General features: G+C 48.1%; 1 protein-coding gene across 2 annotated transcripts in view; it reads right to left on the bottom strand.

Annotated features, from left to right (window-relative positions):
• Positions 1-23,289, bottom strand: part of PHKA1 (phosphorylase kinase regulatory subunit alpha 1) — a 62,140-nt gene that overhangs the window by 32,511 nt on the left and 6,340 nt on the right. For both annotated transcript variants that reach the window (XM_051968647.1, XM_051968648.1), the window contains exons 4-14: positions 22,737-22,905; positions 17,267-17,349; positions 16,646-16,726; positions 13,549-13,647; positions 12,442-12,588; positions 11,277-11,330; positions 9,371-9,493; positions 7,105-7,200; positions 6,502-6,609; positions 2,622-2,700; positions 541-675 (exon numbers count right to left, since the gene is read on the bottom strand). In XM_051968647.1, the coding sequence (XP_051824607.1) occupies positions 541-675; positions 2,622-2,700; positions 6,502-6,609; positions 7,105-7,200; positions 9,371-9,493; positions 11,277-11,330; positions 12,442-12,588; positions 13,549-13,647; positions 16,646-16,726; positions 17,267-17,349; positions 22,737-22,905 (1,174 nt within the window). The remainder of the gene's footprint in view (positions 1-540; positions 676-2,621; positions 2,701-6,501; positions 6,610-7,104; positions 7,201-9,370; positions 9,494-11,276; positions 11,331-12,441; positions 12,589-13,548; positions 13,648-16,645; positions 16,727-17,266; positions 17,350-22,736; positions 22,906-23,289) is intronic.

Below are 23,289 nucleotides of genomic sequence, written 5' to 3'. Positions count from 1 at the left end.
ACAAATATTATTTCATTTCATCCTCACAATAACTCTGAAATCGTTGCTATTATTACCTCCATTTTGTAACTGGTGAAACTGAGGCTGAAGGCAATTAAGTGACTTGATGAAAAGTTAAGGGTTAGAGGAACCCAGGTCTTGATGACACCAGGCCCAGTACTCTATCCACTGTGCCATCTGCCTATGTAAGTAAGAGTTCACCACTATCATCTGGCACTCTGAACAGGGCCTCCAGGAATGGAAATGGGGCCAATACTTTCATTAAGGAGGCTCTTGGGATAGCCATTCAATTCGCTGGCCTCCAATGATGCCCTGTAGTATCTGGTGAGAGGAACCTGTGATACTCTCCACAGGTAGTGAGCCATTTTGTGAAAGAAGCCTTCTCCTTAAGGCTATGGAAGAGGTAGAAGGGGGCAGAAGGAAGCTAAATGTCTACAGTTCCACAATTCCAGCTTAAGGTCAGTGAAATACTGGTACAGGACGAAGTCAAGCACCAGGGAAACAGAGGACCTTGCTTCCTGAGCTGGCAGAGTTCCTTACCTAGGCTGGCATAGATATGGCTGAGGATTCGGGCTGGTTGTACTCTGATGGGATACACTTCAGCAATGGTCTCCACATCAATTCCATTGTTCCTCAAGATGGTCTTGATGTCTTCTGTCTCAGCTAGAAAGGACACTGTAGGGAGAAAACAGACTATGCAGAGAAGAGTGTTTTCTTCTTTAGTCTTTTGCACTTTATGGTCACCTCCCAGCATTTCACAGGCCTATCTTCCTATAGCCCCTCCAACAACTAGCATTACCCTCAGAGATGCTTGAATTTGCATATTTCTTATTGTTAGTGAGTTGGAGCAGTTTTTCATATGGTTGTTGATAGTTTGCATTTCTTCTCTTGAGAACTGCTCAATCGTGTCTCTCAATCATTTATCTATTGGGGAAAAGGCTCCGATTTGTTGCCAGCAAAACTAAAAAGCTCTATATCTACATAAAATTCCACTTTTGAATGATTTCCTTTAAAGGGATCAACTTCTAGTTATCTAGTCCCCTAGACTCGGCTTTTGGCTCAGTCACTGAGAGCTTATGAAGAATTACCCTGGGAGCTATTTCTCTTTATTTATTTATTTATTTAAATTAAAAATATTTTTCTATTTTCCCCCAGTTATATCCAAATTTTTTTTTCATTTGTTTTTAAGATTTTTGAGTTCTAGGTTCTCTCCCTTATCCCCACCCACAATTAAGAAATCACATGTGAAGTGATGTAAAACATTTCCATAAAAGTCAAATTGTGAAAGAAAACACAGATCTCCTATCCTGATGAAAATAAACACCCTCAAGAAAAATTAAGTTAAAAATAGAGAGATAGAAAGAGACATCAAGAATGCTTTGATCTGTATTCAGATTCGATCAGTTCCTTCCCTGGGTAGGGATAGGATTTTTCATCATGAGTCCTTCAGAGTAGTTGTAGATGATTGTACTACTGAGAATAATAAAGTAATTTACAGCTGGTCATCCCAGAACATTGGGAACATATTACTTTGGATACAGGACATTTCATTTTGCTTGAGTTCATAGAGGACTTTGCAGGATTTTTTTTCCTAAGAGTATCTGGAAGCTAATTAAAAGAGACAAAATCCTTTGCAGAACAATTGGAAGCTTCTATAGAAGTTATAGAAGCTTCTATAGAAGCGGGAGAAAGTAACTGAGCCAAAGATCGCCAATAAAAGTCAATATCCAAAAACGTAAAAGGTATTGACACAAATAACTAATACTGAGAACCATTCTGCTATAAACTAATAGAGAGGAACAATTTTCAAAAGAAGAAATGTAAATTCTAGGTGACTCATGAAAACGTATTCCATATCTCTAAGAATATGAGAAATGCACATTGAAACGACTTGGAGGCTCCACTCCATGCAATGTATTAAATGTGGAAACGGTTAATGGTGCAGGAGCTATGGGTACTTGGTATACTTCTGGTGGAACCAGGAAGTGATCTGACCAGTCTGGAACGCCCTGTGAAATTCTGTAAGAAAAGTAAGCAAACTGCCCGCTCTCTGACCCAGCAATCCCATTACTGACTGGGCTTATTCCGGAAGGAAGTCAAAGACAGAAAGAGACGCCTATACAATTTTCCCACCCTCCTGAACCTCAAAATCAAACTTTTGAGGAAGGGATGGGAGAATGGACATAATGTCAGTCACACACACACACACACACACACACACACACACACACACACACACACACGTATTAGCAGCAAATAGAATCAACTTAATGTCATTTTTAAGCACTTACTATGTGCCAGGCATTTAGGATTATTGATTTGTGATTGTTTTGTTGATTTGTAGACTTAAGAACGTGATGAAGAAATTGTTTATGGTGCAGATTAAATTTTTTGGAGGCAATCAGGGTCATATGGATAGTATAAAATAGGAGTAATAAAAGTACCTACCTCATGGGCTACTGAGGGGATCAAGCAAGATAACTGGACACAAAACATTGAGCAAACCTTGACAGGCACTATGCACATATGCTATTATGCTACACACACCTGTTCAAAAGGTTTCTGCCTCCAAGAAGTTGTTCACTACACAATTTCTGCTCTTGGTGAAAAGACATACCTACCTTGAACCACAACATCTGGCTTGGGGACAGTTGAAAACCTGCGATTCAGAGGATCAATTTCCCCAGGTGCTAAAAACCCCTAAGAAAAAGAAGCAGAAATAAAGCAATCACAAACTCTCCCCTCTTTCCCCGGCCGATGGGGAGAAGCTTGCGTTGGCCATCCGCCTCAGCAAGAACCTGCATGGAAGCAGAACTGCTGCTTATCACCCTGTGACCCTGGTCACGGTTTTTTCTGTGCCTCAGTTTCTTCATCTAAACCAGATGATTGTCAAACTCCTATGGTGAGAGCAATATCCTCAAATCCCCTCTTCCTTCCCCTAGAAATCAGGCTAGTTTTTCCTTAAAAGACGTCGAAATTTTAAAGTTCAAATGCCTGAAGCTCAGGCCATTGGAAATCACTTCTAGGAAGGCGGGATGGAAGGTCATAATAGGCGATTATAATGGGAGGAGATAATGAGAGAGAAGCTTCATTCACACCCTTGTGGAATACGCTTCCCCAGCTAAGGAGATGTCACGCTACTTTAATTAGATATTGACGGATCCACAATTATGGAATATGTTTCCATATCAAAGAGGAGTAGCCACCAGGACCTTGGCCTGAGTCAGACCCAGCACAGAGCAGCATCTTTCTAACTCCAAACCTATGATCTCGTGACTTTCCGCCAAGTTCTTTTCTCCAGAATCTAGTTTTGTTTCAGACTCCAGCCTTCTCTGGACACGTCTTCGCTGGTTGCAAAGCTTCCAGAGCCAACCTCTGGAATTCAGTTCCTCTGTCCTGCTGATTTCTCATTTGTCTCTATGGTGTGTCACCCGCTCAGCAAGTCACCTTGAGCTTAGGAGTTGTGGTGACCCACGTGGCCAGTGAACTACATCTCCCCTGAAGGACTGTTACTCAAAAGTTCTAGGATGTCAAGAGAACATAACAAAAATCAAATGAAAATTGAAAAAGGTAGGAACGAAGCGGGAATAACATTTCCAGACCTCAAACGATACTACGAAGCAGCAGTCATCAAAACCATCTGGTAGTAGTTTAAAAATAGAGAAGGAGATCGATGGAACAGACTAGACAGAGAAGAATTCGAAATCATAGAACCCAATAACCCAGAGTTGATATACGTTATTTTGGAAAGAACTCATTTAATAAGAACTGCTTACAAAACCAGAAAACGAGCTAGCAAAAGCTCAGCGTCGGCCAATACCTCACCCCATATTCCACAATAAATTCAAAATGGATACGTGACCTGGATATTTGAGAGTAGAAGAGAAGCAGATCCTATACTACCCATACCTGTGGGTAGAAGATGGATTCTTCAGCAAAGAAGAGAGGACATTAAAAAGTTAAAAGAGATCATTTTGTTATTTATTTATTTTATTTTTAAATAACTTTTTATTGACAGAAAAGAGATCATTTTGATTATCCTATACTGTAAAGCTGCCGCCCAAACAAGTTAAGGACATCTGCGACAAGAAGGGAAGTAGTTGAATGTGGAGGAAAAACAAAACCAAAGCAAAAACAAATTGTATCAAATATCCCCAACAAAGACGTAGAATCCAAAATCTATAGAAAATGAATAGACTAAAAGCGAAGTGATAAAAGGATATGAATAAATGGGTCTCAAAAGAAAAAAATACAAAGTATCAACAACCAAAGAATGCTCCATGTCACTTGGCAGCCAGAATATTGGCGAAGATGACAAAAGGAGAGACTACAAGTGTACCCATGCTTTGTTGGTAGAGCTGGGAAGTGGAAGTACCATTCTAGAAAGCCATTTGGAATCATGCTGAGAGAATGGTGAAAACTTCCACTGCCGAGCACATATCCCAAGCAGGTAACTGATAAAAGAAAGATCCCCAGGAGCAGCTAGTTGGTATCATGGTTAGAGCACCAGCCCTGAAATCAGGAGGAGCTGAGTTCAAAACTGACCTCAGACACTTAACACTGCCTGGCTGTGTGACCCTGGGTAGGCCACTTAAACCCAATTGCCTCAGAAAAAAAAGAAAAGCCCCCAACACATATTTATATTTACTTTCTATATTTATAGCAGCCCTTTTCTTGTTATAGCAAAGAACTGGAAACAAAGATGCTTATCAAGTAGGGAAGAGCTAAACTAGTATGGCATGTGGTTAGAATTGAATGTGTCTGTGCTATAAGAAATGGTGACTGCGATGAACATGGGACCTGAGGTAAAGGGAAGCAAGCGGAGCCAAGAAGGCAGCAGACACACCACGTGCCAGCCCCACAGTCCCCCAGAGGCAGATGACGCATTTGATGTCTGATTTTTTTCAATATAGTGATTGGTTTTGCTGCCTATTTCTTAGCTTTTTAAAAAATTCTTTATTATACAGGATGGCTTTCTGTAGCAAGCAAGGATACTGGGAGAAATTTAGGTGATGTAAAAACAAAAGCTATCAATAAGAATTAACTTTTTTAAATCTTGAAAAAAGAAAATCAATGTTGTGAAATGACAAAGAGCAAACCTGACCCCAAAGAGCAGCTAGCTTTCTGCTACTCCTCTGCAGATGGGGCCCGTGGGTGCACAAGCTTGCATACGGTGCAGGATATTTGCTGATTTGTTGTTCAGTTTTGCTAAATTTTCTCCCCCTTCTTCCACTTTTTATTCTCTAATTCCTAGTCATCCCTTAAGGATGACTCTCAGAGGTGACAATTAAAAGAGAAAGAAAAATCTAATTGGTGGGAAAGAAATGTGTTCCTCCATCCTCTTCCAGTTCTCCTCAGTCCCATCTCTTTGCTCACCTGACCCCAAAGATTGGGGTGATAGGGTACATGGGCCACAGACATCCTCTTAAACTATTCAGCACGGCCTTGTTGGTACACCCAGAAAAGGGACAGGAGAAAGATATTCATCCCAAAGGAAAGGCAGAGTGACCATCACTGTCCTGGGAAAGCAGGAACCCACCCTCCTGGCCCAATAGGAGGGTTCAAGCTATCTTTTAGAGAAGATGATACTTCATGATTGTTTCTGGCAGAAACGACAAGTTTGATAGTCTCGCACATTTAGATTGGGGATACAGCTAACTCACACAGAAGGCCCAGCTACTTCGGGAAGCCTTGCCTAAGTAACCCCAATGAGCAGCGGTCGTCAACCCTTCCAGAGATGCCCTGATGCCACCAAAGTTAACGACAAACTAAAGGAGGCTGGTTCAAGCCTGCCAAGGTCCCCTAGAGCTTAGGGCCAGGCTCAGCTCCTGTGGATTAAGAGCAGGGGAAGGCTGGAGGAGGCCATGAAGACGGTCAGCCTTCTCTTTAAGAAGCAGCCAGTTATCACCTCCCGTTGAAAGTGGGGAGATGACAGCAATATCTACTCCCAGCTTGGCTGGGAGGGTCGGGTCTGATCAGAGAGCTTTGTAAAGAGCTCTGCAAAGCCTCCAATGCTGGGGAAATTCATGTTATCATCATCACCATTATTATTCTTTATAATATTTTCCCAAGGAAGGACTCTTTCCACTGCAGAGCCTCGAATAAAAGCCTGAAAAGCTGAATGGCACTGTCTATTAGCATCCCACCAGTTCCTGTAAGGGGCATCCCCCTAGCCTGTGGGCAGGAGACTCCACCAAGGGCAAACTCAGCATCTCCAAGGAGCCCTTCCCACCTCAGAAGAGCTGGCAGGAAATTTCTCCTGACCCAAGCCTAATGTGTGCTACTCTCCCCCATCGTGACTCCTGGGTCTGCCCTACTTGGCCAACAAAGCTAATCCCTCCCTCGGTGTCTATAGACAGCCATCCTGCCTGCCCTGGCTATGCGTGGCCACCTCCTCCAACTGGTCACCCTTTGGTATCTGCTTTGATGTGACCCTGCATTGCCCTGTTCCACCCCATGCCCAATGCCTGCCTGCCACTTAGAGGTCAGTGCTCTTGGTACCTCGGCCATCAAGCTTCCCAGGATGTACAGGGACTGGCCCCACATGTGAGGCAGCTTGCCCATGGGCACTCGGTCCACGGTGTGAGGATGCTGGTACTCTTCGTCAACCTACGAGAAAGCAGATGAACAGCGATTGCAAATGTCAGAGACTGACCCGATCCCACAGTTCTGGGATCCAGGGAGGTCTGAGCTCCTCCATTGGCCAATGGCCAAGGGGCCAAATGCAGGGATGACAATCTCAGAACTCCTTCGTGCACTTCCTCAGCCCCTCAGGGTGCCCCGGCTGGATCCTGCGGGGAAAGGGGTCCCATGCATTTTCTGTGCAGAATGTGGAGGGGTCCTCAGCCAGCCCTGGCCTAGACCACCAACCCCTCTTGTAAGAGGTGCCTGTCAAATGTTGTGGCTTCTCAGCGCCATCTTCTCAGACCTGCTTTACCATAGATGCCCACCCCAGATTCAGGTCCTGTGGCTGCCCTTAAAGTCTGTGCATGATAAAAGTAGACGCTCATTCCCGGGTGCCCGTCTTAGTGCCAGGAGATCCAGGTATTGTGAGGAAGGCCGATCCAGCGGAACAGCTCCCTTCAATTGCTATGCTCTACTCACCTTTTCAGGAGGGACACTATAGAGCTCAGGGAGAAGGCGAACCCCATTCTTGCCCTTGATAAGGACCCCTTCGAGGGCTTCCCGGTATTCCTGGACCTGCAAATGAGAGCGAGATGGGGACACATGAGGGCCCTTTCTCGGGAGAGCCTGGAAATGGAACTAAATCAATGTGGAACCATTGCCAAGGAGCTTCATTCTGGATTGAGGGCAGGGGGTTGGAAAAGAATCAAAGAACCAGGATGGGTCTGCTGGGGCAAGGCCAGAACAAGGGACCGGGCCAGGCAGGCCATCACCTGAGGGGCTCAAAGCCCAAGGGCTGGGAAGCCAAGCAGTGAGAGCAGAGTCTGTGCAGCCACAGTGGGGACATCATGGGAAAGCTGAAGACAACGGGGCCTGCCAGCAGAAGGATGGGAAAGCAGGTACCTGGCGTACCTGGGCACTTGGAGCCTTGAGCTGCTGGATCAACAGAGAACCCACACCTGTTGTCACATGCTTGCAGACTACATTCTGATAAGGATTGGCTGTTTGCTGAGAGTGTCTAGAACACTGGCAACGCTTATTGCCAGCAACAGGGAACGACCCCAGGGATTGCTGGTGGGAGATCATTATTATTAACTGAAGATATTTGCTGAGGGCCCCCTCCACTGAACTCAGTGGGCCTTCCCTCTCCTCCAGTACTTGGCAGGGGGCACCAGGCACGGGACCTGGGGAGCAGCTCTCCAGACCCAGGGCAATCAGTGCACCGGGTATTGTACATGGGTTCCAAGGCAGAGATGGGCAGCTGGATCTGAGACACGTGAGGTGTACCATGTCCCCACGGAAGGACCGGGAACTGTTTGAAGGGCTTGAGTTAAGAAAAGCTTTCATTGTCTATTACAAGAGACTCGGCTCTGGAGGAGGAGGTGAGGCTGGCAACCTTGCCCAGGCCTCCCTCACTTCTATCCAACTTGCATATTGGGGCATCATCTCCTTGATATTTTGGGCTCTTGAGAACAGGAGACCATTTCATCCTGAAGGTTATGAGGAGCCCCTCATGTGGATTGAGTGTGGGTGGAAGAGGGAAGAGGGAGGCTGCTGTGGTCAAACCTCCATTTTCCAGGAAGTGCCATGGCTCCTGAGTAGATGATGGTTTGGAGGAAGGATGAGCTTGAGGCAGAGGGTCAGTGGGACAGGGGTGACGGGGTTGGATGAAAGAAGGGGAGGATTCAAAGTATGCTGGGAAATGGGAAGCTGTGGAATTGAACAAGAGATCAGACTCGAAATAGATGATAGGTGATGTTGGTGAGATTGGTGTCGGCTGGATGATGACCTCAGAAGCCAGACTACGCAGGGTCTCAGAGGGAGGGAGAGGAAACCGTGACACGTTAGCTGATGGGACAACTGAGTGAGTATATTTTTCTTCATCGCCCAGCACTTAGTACAGTGCTGGGCACACAGTAAGCACTTCAGAAACGTACACTGGCTTACTGCCACAGGAGTAGAGAATTGTGCGGTTGAACTGGTTTGACTAATATGTGGAGACTGAGAGGAGTGCAGCAAGTGTGAGGGTGATGGCCCAGGGAAGAGCTAACTGATGGAGGGATTGAGGGTCGTGGTTGAGGATGAAGAAGAGGCTTGGGGATCATAAGGCAGAAGGAGAGAGTGAATGACGGAAGGGTCCAACCCGAAAAAGGAATTCCAGGGTTCCCGATCGAGAAGTGGAACACTTGGGGGTTGACGAGATCAAGGCTGTGACTGCCCTGGGGGTGTGGCCAAGCTAGAGAGGAGGGAGTCTTGGGATTGAAGAGATCACAGAGTCCCCCAGCATAAGGGCAGAGGCTGGGGTGGCAAGGAAGACAGAGCCAGGAATGGAACGGCCAGGCCTCCGAATGCGAAACCCTGAAGTTGTTCCTCTGTGTTTCTCTCTCCCCGGGGCTTGGCGATATCAGACCTGAGCAGGGACCTTGGGATGAAGTGGGAAGCAGACTGGCTGTGGCACCCGAGGCCTGGCTGTGGCACCAGCAACCTGGGGTTTCCTGGCTCTGTGACCTGTGACTCTCCTCCCGTGAGCCTCCCTGGCTCCTCTGCAGTGTGATGGTGTTGCCTCAATGATCTCTAAGATCCCTTTCCACTGTGAGCCCCACGTCTCTAGGCAGGTCATCCAGATCCCCAAAACCCTGCCACTGAGACAGAGTCCCGGTCCAGTCATTGACAGAAGGGGAAGCAGGATCCCAGGACTCTCCTGATGGAGAAAACTACAGCCCCTGTCGAGTGGAGGCCCCCATACCTGCTCCACGTTGCCACTGAAGACCCCGTCCAGGATGAAGTAGGTCCAGAACAAAGGCCATTCACACTCAATGTTCTCAAACAGCTTCAGCTCAGCTGGCTCATAGTACAGACGATGAGGATCCTGCAAAAACCCGGGTCCGTCGTGTGTCACGATGGTCAGAAAAGCTGAAGGGACGGCTGAAAGGCCCTTGGGCGGGCAGCAGCCTTCCTCCCACTCTAAGACTGCCCATTGGCAAGCACAATCCCCCCAACCAAAGAGCCTGGGCCACCCCATCTGTGGCAGTGATCATGATGGAAGCAGGAGAGCCAAGCCGGGGCCCTTTGTGGCAAGGCTGGTGATCTGGTGACTGTCCTTATGTCACCTGGGCACAGAATACACCAAAGGGCTGGCTGATAATGGCTGCATCACCGACTCGGGGACATCTGTGCCCTTGCCAGAACCTTCAGAAGCTCTTTCTGTTCTCCAGGACATGCTCAGGTTACAGGTCATGGAATGCCGACAGCCTGGCCCTCCCTCCAATACCAGGGCTTTGGCCAAAGATTAGGGGACATGGGTATTGTGGCCCTGACTACAGCCTCTGACGTTGACAAGCCACTCCACCCCTCAGTTTACCCATTTGTAAAATGGGTTTAATAATACCATTTCCCCTACAGATCATGTTTGTGAAGTGCTCCCTACATATCAGTTCAGATGTGGCTGATAAAGGAGGCAGTCGTGGAGCACAGTATGGCCCCAGCATTAATATTGTGGTGGCCGGGTCTCCCGTCTGTGTCCTCCCCGAAGCATTCTAGCAAGGAAGCAAAGTTAACTCCACTTGGGGAGTGGCCATGCTGAGGGGACACCTGGGAAGCGGCCACGCTGAGGGAGCACTCAGAAAAACAGCAAAGGTGAGGAGGGAAGTGAGTGCAGGTGGAAAAGTTGGTGAGCTTCAGGACATCTAAGTGAAAGTGTCTGTGAGGCCACTGAAAAGGCAGAATTGGAGTAGGGGAGAGAGGTCAGGACAGGAAATGGGGATTCTGATGGAACAGCCCTGACACCAGCTGTAGCTCTCTGAGGGAAGGACTGTGGAGGAAGGACAGAACATTAAGAAGAGGATTCTGGGAAGATTCCATTACTGTTACCACCACTGCCCCCACCCCAAAGTGGTATCAGGGAACAGGGAAGAATTAATACCAGGGCAAGCAAAGGTCTCACTGGTATGTCAGCTGGCAGAGAAAATGAGTGCACTGTCCTCGAAACCAAAGGGAGGGTGGGAGGATGAACGGTGTGACATGGTACAGAGATCCCAGATTCAGAGGTGAAAGGGCACAATGAGGAACTGAGGGTTAGAGTCATCAAGCTAGCGGGAGTTGGGCAACTTCAGGAAGGGCACTGAATGTGGTGATGGAGACAAGCTGGAAGACAGCTGGCAAGGGGGCAGCAGGGAGAGGGCACACATCTCTGAAGAGTTCAGGTCACGTCTCCAGGCCGTCCCCAATTTGAAAAAGGTAGCAGAGCCTTGAGCCTGAAGACACTGAGCATTGCCTGGAAGCATACCCTGGCTCGGCCCCCGATACCCTCAGCCCTTCAGATGGGGTCCTGGCTTCTCTCTAGAACTAGTTCAACTCTTTGAGGCCAATGGAATAGAACTCTGGAGGCTTCGATGCACACAGCCAGCTTTCCGCTGCCTGGCGCTCCCTGCCTCTTTTAGACGCCAGTCACCAAGCCAGGGGGCCTGACACTGCTGGTGGCCAAATCCAAGAAAAGCCCAATCAAGTTTTTAGTCTGTGAACTCGGGCAAAAATCAGAGCTGCATGTGACCTAGGGGAGAAAGCTCAGCTGAAACGTGCCCCAAATCCTGCCCCTGGCCAACTTCTGCCAGCCTCAGGTGGGGTTGGGGGAGGGCGGGCGGAAAGAAACTTACCTCTTTGGGGGTTTTGTACCCATCTCGGAGAAAGCGACAGCAGCCATAACGACCCTGGGTGTAGGGATGAGGAAAAGAGAGCATCAGATTCCTGGGGCCCTCTGCAGACCCAGAGGGAAACAGAATGTGCCAGCCGAGTCCTGGGCACAAGCCCGCATCAGAATAACTGGGGAAAGCTCAAGTTGCAGAAACACGCAACTCCGCACACTTGGCCCCAACACCAAGCTGGTGATTTTGGTATGATCAAAGAGTGGACCCTGTGTCTGGCCAGAAGGTTCAAAGAGCCCAGTGAGACCAAGCCCCTGCCCCTTCATCCTTTCTGTGACCTTCAGGGCCTTTCCTGTTTGCCCATCCTATTCATGCTAGGATCATGGATACCAACCAATCTTCATCCAGCCTCATCCCCAATCTATCAGTACCTACTTAATTGGGCATCATGATTAGGCCTGGTATGGAACAATTATTTGTTAAACATCTATAACGTGCCAGGCACTGGGCTAAGTGCTCTGCAAATATTATCTCACTGGATCCTCACCACAATCATTGAAGCTAAATACTATTATTATCCCCATTTTACAAATGGGGAAACTGAGGCAGAAGGCAGTGAAATAAGTTGCCCAGGGTCCCACAGTTAGTAGGTGAGTCTGAGGCTGGATGTGAATTTAGAGCTTTGCATCTCAAAGTCCAGTGCTCACACATCGTGCTCCCCAGCTGCCTCAGTGACGTCCGATGGGAACGTTCAATGAAAGGGCCTTGGACTTGGGACCAAAGGATGTGGGTGCAAATGCTCACTGTACCACTTGCCACTCAATGTGACCTCTTTGGTTTTCTGGACCAGATAAGCTGAGCTCTCTTTTAGGGTTTCATCCCAGAATCCTATTGTTTTTCAGTTTTATTGATTGCATGACAGCCCACCAGAGGCTCCACACTGAATGGTCCCTTGCTAAAAAGAAAGTCGGGCAGGGAAGGCTGTGTCTGACGTATGGGACATTCTGCTCTTGGAGCCCACCACCTTTCTGCTAAGAGGGGAGTGTGTCTGCCACTGGTCCCACCTTATAAAAGAGCTGCTAGGCTGGTACCCACCGAGTCTGAAGCAGACCGACAGCTGGCACCACAGATTTTGGCTGGCACCCTGAATGGGAGAAGGGGCCGGACAATGACTCACCTGAAGCTTGGTAACTATTTCTTGCTTCGTAATCTCCACCAGCTGGCTGTCCTCTACCGCAAATGCTGGGAAGGAAATCACCGAAAGGACACTGGCATCCACCTCTTTGGACATCGAGGCCCGGGGCAGCATGGAATGGAGGATGGACTGTGTGAGAGGAAAGGAAGGGCTCCATCAGGCAAGTCTTTAGGACCCATCCAACAAGCCAGTTTTCTTTGGAGGGTTCACTCCAAAGCGCGGTCCTCTGAAGGCCCGCCGGGGAGGGCTCAACCAGCTGAGGGGCCTGGTGTGCCTCCACTGGCAAGTCTGGTCAGACTCAGCAACCTCTGCTCCCAAACATGTCCATGCTGGCTCACAGTCTAGTCTACCCCAGGCCGGGGTACAAGGCGGTTAAGAATAAGTTCCAGGCCCGATGATTTCAGAATGAAGGGACAGACTGGGACCTCCACTCGCCATAGAAGTCACCCTTTGTACTCACGTCACTTTCTTTGCCTGCCACTAATGGACACAGAGCCCTCAAGCCCCATTAGCTCATGAGCAACTGTTCAAACAACTGGGAACCTGCTTAGACAAGGGAAACCATAGCTGCCGAGCACGTCTCCGTGAGACTGTGGCTGCCGGCGCCTCACATGGGCCTTCTCCCAAACAGGCAAAGACTTTTTTTTAATAACCTCAAAGGTCAATGTAGACGCCACGAGCCACAGACTCGATCCCCAGACGATATTCCACATCATGTTTCGAAGTTCTCACTGGGCGGCATCCAAAAGAGCCAAATTCCCTGTCCCGGCAGAGGGCCCTGAACACCCCAAGCCGTACAGCAATCCTAGCCTGACTGTGAACACTCTGCCAGGATCATCTTCTCTGCTTGGCTTTGGGGCCACCAAGGGCGGCTCAGCACATACTCCTATTCTGCCAACTCTGCAGATTTAGAAAAGGAAAGGCTTTGGGAAGGCGGCTCTCAGTTAGCTTAGGGGCTGAGTTGCCCCAAGATGGCGGCCGGTCTTCTGGAGGGGAACGGGCCCACCCCCTATATCCGAGGCCCAGTGGTCTGAGCAGGTGGTATGATTCAATGCAGGGCAGAACAAAGCTGAGCGTCTATTCCCTTACCTGGCAGTGCTGGACCTCATCCGACAAGACGTGGATTACAGATTGGGGCCCCCCCTTCATGCCAAACAGGTCCAGCTCATCCAAGGCTTCCAGGGCCGCCTGTGAGCAGTAAGCAAAGAGACAAACAAACACCTGAGCACCCGCATGTCTACTTCGTCTCTGCCCCCACCGTCCCGGACATCGCCTGGGTACAGACAGCAGCATCTCGAAAACGCTCTGGCCTTTCTCTGTGGCCGGACCGTGCGGGACAAGCCATGACTGCACCTGATGTGAGCCCCTCTTCCACATCCCCCCCGCATGCTGCACCAGAGAAGGCATCTAGTGAAGCAGGGAGCGAACAATGCTATTACTTTATAGGCCTCTGAAAAAAGATAAAAAACATTACTATATCAAAGGGGAAATTCAAGTGGAGCTCTGGCTGGGCTAGACAGTCATTAGGTACCCCACAAGGGGGCCCCAGGCACTCCTTGGCTTGGCGTGCCACACAGACATGGGCCCTACCTAACCCAGCCAACCCCAGGAAGCCCAAGGGCTTCCCAGCAGCTTCTAGTGTCACCTCAGGGGTAGCCAGAAGCTTGGGTTGGCCCACCAGCACACCGCAGGTCTGCCAGAGAGAATGAGTTGGAGGAGATCCCTGGCAGTGTCTTTGGGGAGCTCTGGGGCCTGGGCAGCTTTCCCATGTTTCTGCATCCTCTGCCCATGTGTCTGTGGAGGAGGCTGATGGGCTGGTCCACATCACGAGCCGCCTGCAGTCTGTGACGAGGTTGGCGACAGCTGTGTCCTCAACAAGGCTTCTGGTGCCTTCCTTTGGGCATGCACATGGAAGAAGGTTCAGAGAGGTTTGGGGCCTTCTTTGTAGGGAAGCCTCTAGAACTAGGTGGCTTGATGAATCCGTCAATCAACAACAAGCATTTATTAAGCACTTATTGTGTGCCGGGATTGACCTTCTAATGAGAGAACGGCCTACACACGGATGAACAAGGAAGTAGTGACACATATGACCTATGTCTTGGGGACGGGGGCAAGAAAAAAATCTGGAACTCAAAACTTTAGAAAAGCGAATGCTGAAAACTCTTGACATTTAATGGAAAAATAAAATACTATGTACAAGAAGGAGAACGAAAATATATGCAAAATGGAGGCCAGGCAGTTTTAGGCTGGAGGCTGAGCAGCTGGAGGCGAAGAAAATGATGCTGAAGGAGAGCAGGGATTCCAAGGCGTAGAGTGAAGAGGAACAGTGCTCCAGGCACGAGAGGCAGCCAGGGCAAAAGTGTGGAGTTGGGAAAGTGGGATGTCGTGTGTGAGGAACAAGGTTTGAGTGGCTGAAAGCCGGGGTATGAACCGGCAACTCAAAGGCAAGAAAGTTAGATAGGCAGGAGCTGGGTTTTGAAGAATGTTCAATGGCAAACAGAAGGTAATATTGGATCCCTGGAGGTAATAGGGAGCCACTGACACTCAGCGAACAAGAGGGAGAAGGGTAACGTGGTCAGACATGCACTTGGGGAACATGACTTTAGCAGCTGAGTGCTGGCTGGCCTGGAGGGATGCGGAGGCCACCAGAGGCCACCACAATATTCCAGGTGAATCGAGATGACAAGCCTCAAGAAGAGTAAGAGCATGAAAGAAGAGAAAGGGCACGTGGGAAGTACATAGGAAAAGGCAAAGAGGGACAGAATGGCAGAGCTCTCGGCCAAAAGATGGCAGTTTGGAAGAGGGCAGAGTTCTGCTTTGGATGAGTCCGGCTCCAGGTGCCTCTGGGAGCGCCGGCAGGAAACGTTTAATGGCAGACTGGAGATGCGGGGCTAGAGACAGTGGGCTCCGTGCTATGAGGCGCCACTTCGAGAGGGCCAAAAGGTAGTTGGCAATTCAGGGCCAGAGCTCAGGAAAGAGGTTAGTCCTGGACCACCAGACCAGAGAACCACCCACAGAGAAATGAGAACGAGTCCCAGGAGCCCACTCATGTGCTTCACCCCAGTAGTTTGTGTGTCTTGCAAACCTGCATCGTGCTCCCCTTTAGGTCTACTTCGTCCTGTGTCCCTCATGCCCCCGTGCTATGTTCCCAGCAACATGTGCTCCCATGTAACTGGCCACAATGTGCCTCTTTTTTGTCCTCCATCTATCTATCTTCTGGCTGTCCACATCTCATCCCTGCTCCTCCCTGGCTGTCCCCACTTCCGGGTCCCCCATCTCTCTCTGCTGTCTGCCATGTTCTTGTACATCTGTATGGCACCACGTCTGTGTATTCACCCATGTGCCATTGAGTGGTCCCTCTGTGTCCCCTACCTCTGTCTGTACCCAGACCCTCCATCTGTCTCTGTGTCCCCTATCCCTCTATGGCCCTGTCCACCCCGTCCTCTGCCATCTTCCGTCCATGTCGTGTCTGTCTCCTTAATAATTGATGTGTCTCCCCATCTATCTGAAGGCCCCGCTCACTGTCTGCACTTCTGTGTGGATCTGTCCTGCTTCCCTGTATATATTTGTCCCTCGGGTTTGTCTGTGACCCACGTGGGCAGTTTTGAGGATCCAGAAGGGGCCGCCACAGGGGGAACCTTGAGTGCTCCTTTCAGCTTGAGATCCATTACCCACTGGTCCTATGAGGAGCTTCCTACCAATCTGGGCTGCCCAGCAATGGATAAGAATCAGTGTGAGAAGGCAGCAAGTCCCAGATTGAGAACTGGAAGGGACCTCTGAGATTGTCAAGTCCCAACTCCCTCATTTAACAGAGGAGGAAACTGAGGTCCCTAGCAGTAAAAGATGCCCACAGGGCTACACTAGTAGTAGCTTCTGGTAGTGGTACAAGTAGTAGGCTAGCTGGTGAGGGGGAGAACCAGGATTCGTCCCCAATCCACTGCCACCAAATGAAAAGCTCTCACCACGGTACATCAAATTCCTGCTGAGCACTGACAAGTCAGGTGCCCCTTGCCACAGATCCTGGAGAGAAGCTTCTTGGTCAGCTGTGGGTTGTCTCCTATAATTCTCTGAGTCTACAACCTGGGTCAGGCCTGGTGCACAAGGTGAGCCAATGGGACGCGGCTCCAAGGAAGACGAGCTTTGTACAGTTTTTTTTTTTTTTTTTTTAACAGTCAGAGTGACTTACCTTGGCCATCCCGACAGAGCTCGCATTCAGTTCCGATATGCCCTGGTTGGTCTTATCACCACGTTCCCATATGCCAAAATCCTGCCAGAAGAAGGCCAGCCCGGTCAGCAGAACCCTGACCAAGTCTCTGTGAGCCACGTACCCTGGGCCACATATTGGGAGGATGGCTGGAAGCAAACCACCCTAGGAGCTACCAGGGGCCCAGCAGAGCAAAAGAAGGAACCAGCAGAGAGCCGGCTGTGTCCCAGCAATGCCCAGCTCTGAGATTTCAACGTGACCTTGCCCCGGGGGCCCCTGGCAGCCCACAAGAGCTCAGCCTACTATATGCTTACAGTCGCAAAGGGCTTAGTTGCACTTGGCAAAAACAACTGAGCTATTTCCTGGGCTGTCATGGGGAAGGTGGCCACATTATTAGTGATAAAGCTCTCCGGCCCTCCGAAACCCAGCAGGCCGCTCGACGCCAGGTTTAGGCCTGAAAGCTCGCCAGTTTGGCAGGAAGGGCAATGCTCGGCCACCGTGGCGGAGCCCCTGGAGACGCGGGGGGCCATCCCTACCCCGGGTCAGCAGCAGGATAGGGGTCCATCTCCGGGCCGCCAAGCCTACTCCCAGAGGGCTACTTACAGCTGTTTTATAAGCAGACTCGATGTAAAACACAAGATTCTGTATGAAATTGACCTCATCTAGGCTGTGAATGATGTGGAGCCCTGGGAACAGAATAGAATAAAGAGAGCAGGTTAAACACTGATCACAAAGCACTTCTCATCATGGACTTGCAGGTTCCCGGCAGACCCGGAGCCGGGAGGGACCTCAGAGGCCATCTCTCCCCCCATCACCCCTGCACACCTTCCCCTCTGCCTGAGAGGTGAAGAGACAGGGAAAAATCAACCGGTTCTCCAATATGAGGGACCACAAGCATCCCAGAGAGGAATGCAAGCCAGGCCGCCTTTACTCCAAGGACGATGCTCTACCCACCACACCACCCAACTGCACATCTGCTCTAATAATAACAGGCTGCCTTTTTTTTTTTAAACAGGAGAAGCCCTCTAACTTAGGGGAGGATTCCGGCCCCCCTCAGCTTGGGCCTGAAAAACACTGAAAGGCAAAGCAGACAGGGCATTTCTCAGAATTCTTGGCTGGGCTGGACAGCTTCGAACACAGTAGGTGAGCAGTAAGGGCTTCTACGCAGGGTTATCTTAACTCATCAGGGAAAATAAGCCCCCACCGGTGGCGGTCACTGCCAGTAGGGACGTCACCACCAACCAGGCCCAAAGGAACTCTCTGAATCCGATCACATGGCTTATACTTCAGGCAAGACAAGTCGAGAGCCCCCAATTTCAAACTGGGTGATCAGGGAAAATTCCAGACTTAACAAGCTTAACAAGGGTTACTGTTGTCCCTGAGTCACTGCTTGGCTCTTAAACTCAAGGGGACCGGCAGGTCAAAAGGAGCTTAGAAACAGGGAAGCATGAGGGGAAGGAGGCTAGAGGCGGACCCTGACACCCGAGGGAACAAATATCCTTCACCGGCCACGGGGCCTTGACCCAGAGGAACACCAAGCGAACGAGTAATCAGTAAGGGCTTACTAAGTGTTGGGCACTGGGGATGTAGAGACACAACGACAAAAATCTCTGCCCCCACAGAGCATAGAGTCTATCAGGAGAGACAGCATATACACATGGAAGTGGAGGCAGTAGAAATTGTAAAACAATAAATCCCAGCAACTGCCCTATAGTTAAATATAAGGTAATCTGGGAGGAAGAGAAGGAGGTAAGGAGGGAGGGAGGCAGGGAGAGAGGGAGAAAAAGAAAGGGGCAGGGAAGGATGGAAAGGGGCGGGAAGGAGGGAGAGAAAGAAGGAGGGAAGCAAGGAAACAGGCAGGGAAGGAGGGAGAGAAAGGGGCAGGGAAGGAAGAAGAATGGCACCAGCACTCAGGGATTAGGGAAAGTTTTTCATAGAAAATGGGGCTCTACCATGCCCCAATTGATAAATGATCACAACATATGATCTATGCCTAAAGAACTGTAAGTTCATGCATATCCTTTGACCTAACAATACTACCACTATGCATTTATATCAAAAGAGATTTTAAAAAAAGAAAATACAAAATATTTGTAGCAACTCTCTTCTTAGGGCAAAAAATTGGCAATTGAAGGGACACCCATTAATTGGGGAATGGCTGAATAAATTGTGGTTTGTGATTGTCATGATTATTGTTCTATGGGAAATGATAAGCAGGATGCTCTCAGAAAAACCTGAAAAGTCCTCCATGAACTCAAGCAAAATGAAATGTGAAATGTACTACATACAAAGGAATAGCCACGTTCTGGGATGACCAGCTATAAATGACATTACTATTCAAAGTAGTACAATGATCCACAACTACTCTGAAGGACTTAATGAGGAAAAATCCTATTCATACCCAGAGAAGGAACTGATTGTGTCTGAATACAGATTTTTTTAAAATTCTTTTTTTTATTATATAGCTCTTAATTTACAAGATATATGCATGGGTAATTTTTCAGCATTGACAATTGCCAAACCTTTTGTTCCACTTTTTCCCTCCCTTCCCCAGATGGCAGGTTGACCAATACATGTTAAATATGTTAAAGTATAAGTCAAATACAATATATGCATACATGTCCAAATGGTTATTTTTCTGTACACAAAGAATTGGACTCTGAAATAGTGTACAATTAGCCTGTGAAGGAAATCAAAAATGCAGGTGGACAAAAACAGAGGGACTGGGAATTCTACATAGTGGTTCATAGAGTTCTTTTGCTGGGTGTATGTAACTGGTTCAGTTCATTACTGCTCTGTTAGAACTGTTTTGGTTCATCTCATTGTTGAAGAGGGTCACGTCCATCAGAATTGATCATCATATAGTATTGTTATTGAACTAAATAATGATCTCCTGGTCCTGCTCATTTCCCTTAGCATCAGTTCATGTAAGTCTCTCCAGGCCTCTCTGAAATCATCCTGTTGGTCATTTCTTACAGAACAATAATATTCCATAACATCCATATACCACAATTTATTCAGCCATTCTCTAATTGATGGGCAGCCACTCAGTTTCCAATCTGAATACAGATTGAAGCATATTCTATCTCTGTCTCTCTCTGTTTTCAGTTCACAAACATGACATCTTGACTGTCACACAGTATTCAATATATTCTGTTCAAGAAGGCAACAAGTATGTTATACGCTTTTAAATATTTTTTTTTAAAATTGAGTGGCTGTCCACCAGTTGGGGAATGGTTGAATAAATTATGGTATATGAATTTTTTTTATATTTTATTTTATAATAACTTTATATTGACAGAACCCATGCCAGGGTAATTTTTTTACATTATCCCTTGCACTCACTTCTGTTCCGATTTTTCCCCTCCCTCCCTCCACCCCCTCCCCTAGATGGCAAGCAGTCCTATATATGTTAGATATGTTGCAGTATATCCTAGATACAATATATGTGTGCAGAACCGAACAGTTCTCTTGTTGCACAGGGAGAATTGGATTCAGAAGGTAAAAATAACCCGGGAAGAAAAACAAAATGCAGATAGTTCACATTCGTTTCCCAGTGTTCTTTCTTTGGGTGTAGCTGCTTCTGTCCATCATTTATCAATTGAAACTGAGTTAGGTCTCTTTGTCAAAGAAATCCACCTCCATCAGAATACATCCTCATACAATACTGTTGTTGAAGTGTATAACGATCTCCTGGTTCTGTTCATTTCACTTAGCCTCAGTTCTGTCAGTCTCTCCAAGCCTCTCTGTATTCATCCTGCCGGTCATTTCTTACAGAACAATAATATTCCATAACATTCGAATGTTATGGAATATTATTGTTCTGTAAGAAACGACCAACATGAGGATTTCACAGAAGCCTGGAGAGACTGACAGGAACTGAGGCTGAGTGAAATGAGCAGAACCAGGAGATCATTGTACATGGTGGCAAGATTATGTGATGATCAACTGTGATGGACTTGGCTCTTCTCAACAATGGGGTGATTCAGGCCAATTTTAATAGACTTGGGATGGCGAGAGCCATCTGCACCCAGAGAGCAGGCTGTTGGAATTGAATGTGGATCACAGCATAGTATTTTCACCTTTTTTTGAGTGATGGTGGTGTTTGCTTGCTTTTTATTTTAGTGTTAATGTTTATGTTAAACATATGCAATCTTTATATATTTCTACATTTATCATGCTGCACAAGACAAATCAGATCAAAAAAAGAAAAAATGAGAAAGAAAACAAAATGCAAGCAAACAACCAACAACAAAACAGGTGAAAATACTCTGTTGTGACCCACACTCAGTTCCCACAGTCCTCTCCTTCGATGCAGATGGCTCTCTCCATCACGTCTATTGGAATCAGCCTGGATCACCTCATTGTTGAAAAGAACCCCATCCATCAGAATTGATCATCACATAATTTTGTTGTTGCCACGTAAAATGACATCATGGTTCTGCTCACAGAAGCTCTCTCACTACCTCTTTGTACACCAATCAATCAGCTTTTACTAAGCACCTACTGCCAGACATCATGCTAAGCACTGAGGCTACAAAAAGACAAAGTCCAGTCCCTGCCTGCAAGGAGCTTACAATCTAATCTTCTAGTCCAAAGATTATTTTCCTTATTGGAGAAAATGGCAAATAATAATAGAACAGGCCCAGCCTTCTCGCATCACCTTATCCACCTCTCTGAGCCTCAGGCAACTTCCAAGAACTTAGCTACTCATTATAGTTAGAATTGCAGTCTCTCTTGCCCACACCAGGAAGTTAAGAAATCCACTTGAGAAACCACAGCCTTTCTCATCCTCATGCCCACCAAGTGTCTTTGTGTGAATATCTTACAAATAGTTTCCTAAAAATAAAGCCATTTCACAGTTATTATTAAAATCCTAGAGTGGGTTTAGCTAAAAACATTAATTATATATACACACATCTTTCTCAGCAAGGGAAAATATTCGGAATACGTGAGCTTGTTGCTACAGTTAAAATTGCCTCCTTTTCCCGGGCCTCAGTTTCCTCCTCTGTAAAATGCTCTCTACAGCCTCTCCCAATTCTATGATCTATGACATGAAACAAAACAACCTGTCTGTGGCTCTGGTGAAGATGACAACAATAATGAGTGTTACTATTTCCACCTGCAGGGTTACAAAGTGTTCTTTTTGTATGTTATCTCATTTTTTATCCTCACAAGATATCCTAGGAGGTAGGTACTGTTATTATCCTCATGTTACAGTTGAGGAAACTGAGGCAGAGGCCAGATGACTTGCCCAGGGTCACCCAGCCACTAAGCATCTGGGGTAGAATTTGGACTGAATTTGGACTAAATTCTTCCTGACTCCAGGTCAAACACTGTGTCCGCGGGGGTATCCTCAGATGCTTATTCACTTCTAAATCTAAAAAAGGCCCCCACTAAAAAAAGAAAGGAAGGGAGGGAGGAAGGGAGGAAGGAAGAAAAAGAAAAAATAGGGTTGTTTAAGTCACCTCCAAGGTTCTTTTCCCTATAATGGGTTCACCATCACACTGAGTCAATGCCCTGGCAGTGCCTTTTAGCTTTAGTTTTGTGCTCCCCAATCCTACATGAGTTGATGGTGAATAAAGATGAATAAGGACTTTCTTGTACCATTTTCTGACATGGGGCCCATAGAATCTGATGACTCTCCTTTAAAACACCCGGGAAGCCAGCTCAGGCCCAATGCCAGGCCCAGCGCCAGCCCCAGTACCAGAGCAGAAGAGGAGGCTTCTTCTACAAAAAGGGGAAGGAGCTTTAACCCTAAAGCATAAAGCTGAATTATGATCACATGAAAATACAAGAAGCCCCTTTTCTGGGGGATTTTCCTGAGTCCAATCCCCACTGCCTGGGCAGCCAACACAATGGAGGGCCATCGCTACAGCTCCTTCCCCCTCGGCACTGGGGCCTCCTGACAGCCCTGGGAGGCCAGGTGCTCGGGACCGTGGGCAATCCCTCTCCTCAGCCCGGGGGTGGGTGGGAGGGGGGACACGGAAAGCAGTTTCTTTTAGCACTGTCTCATCTCTTGGGGACCAGCCGAGTGGGTGAGACCAAGGCTTCTGGCTGCACACTGACTCACCTGAGGCTGTCATTTGGGCCAGGAAGAGCAGGAACACGGAGGTGGCGTCCAGCTGCAAGTGGCCCCATTGATCATCTCCTACCACGGTGGCGCAGGTGTTGGTGTTGTACTTGGCGTGGAGACTGTCCTTGGTACTCTGACTGTATTTGAAGGACTCGACTTTGTCCACCTGAAACAGAACAGGTAGAACTAGAACAGCTCCAGTACCGGAGCCTGGGGACCCCTCTTCCCCTCAGTAAAATGCTCTCCTGCCGCCACAGAAGAGCTTGGATAGGCTGGCAGTTCCCTTCTGTTTTTCCAGGTCCCACCAACATTTATTAAGAACTGTGAGTGCTGTGCACTGTGCCGGGCACGGGGTGGAGGAAGCAGGTGGGGGGAGATGCCCAACCTCTTGGAGCTCACCCCTCTTTCTGAACTTGAGTATTTAATGGAAACAAAATACTAAATGGCCACATCCATACCTATAGCTGCTCCTGCACATGTCCACACCCCCTCCCACACCAGTCGAGGCTCCTATGGCCAACAGACTTCGGGATGTGGCCCCTCCAAATGG

The sequence above is a fragment of the Antechinus flavipes genome, chromosome X (genome assembly GCF_016432865.1).
Source record: "Antechinus flavipes isolate AdamAnt ecotype Samford, QLD, Australia chromosome X, AdamAnt_v2, whole genome shotgun sequence".
Lineage (NCBI taxonomy): Eukaryota > Metazoa > Chordata > Mammalia > Dasyuromorphia > Dasyuridae > Antechinus > Antechinus flavipes.
The sequence above is the reverse complement of the archived record's forward strand: the minus strand, read 5'-3'. Positions and strand labels throughout refer to the sequence as shown.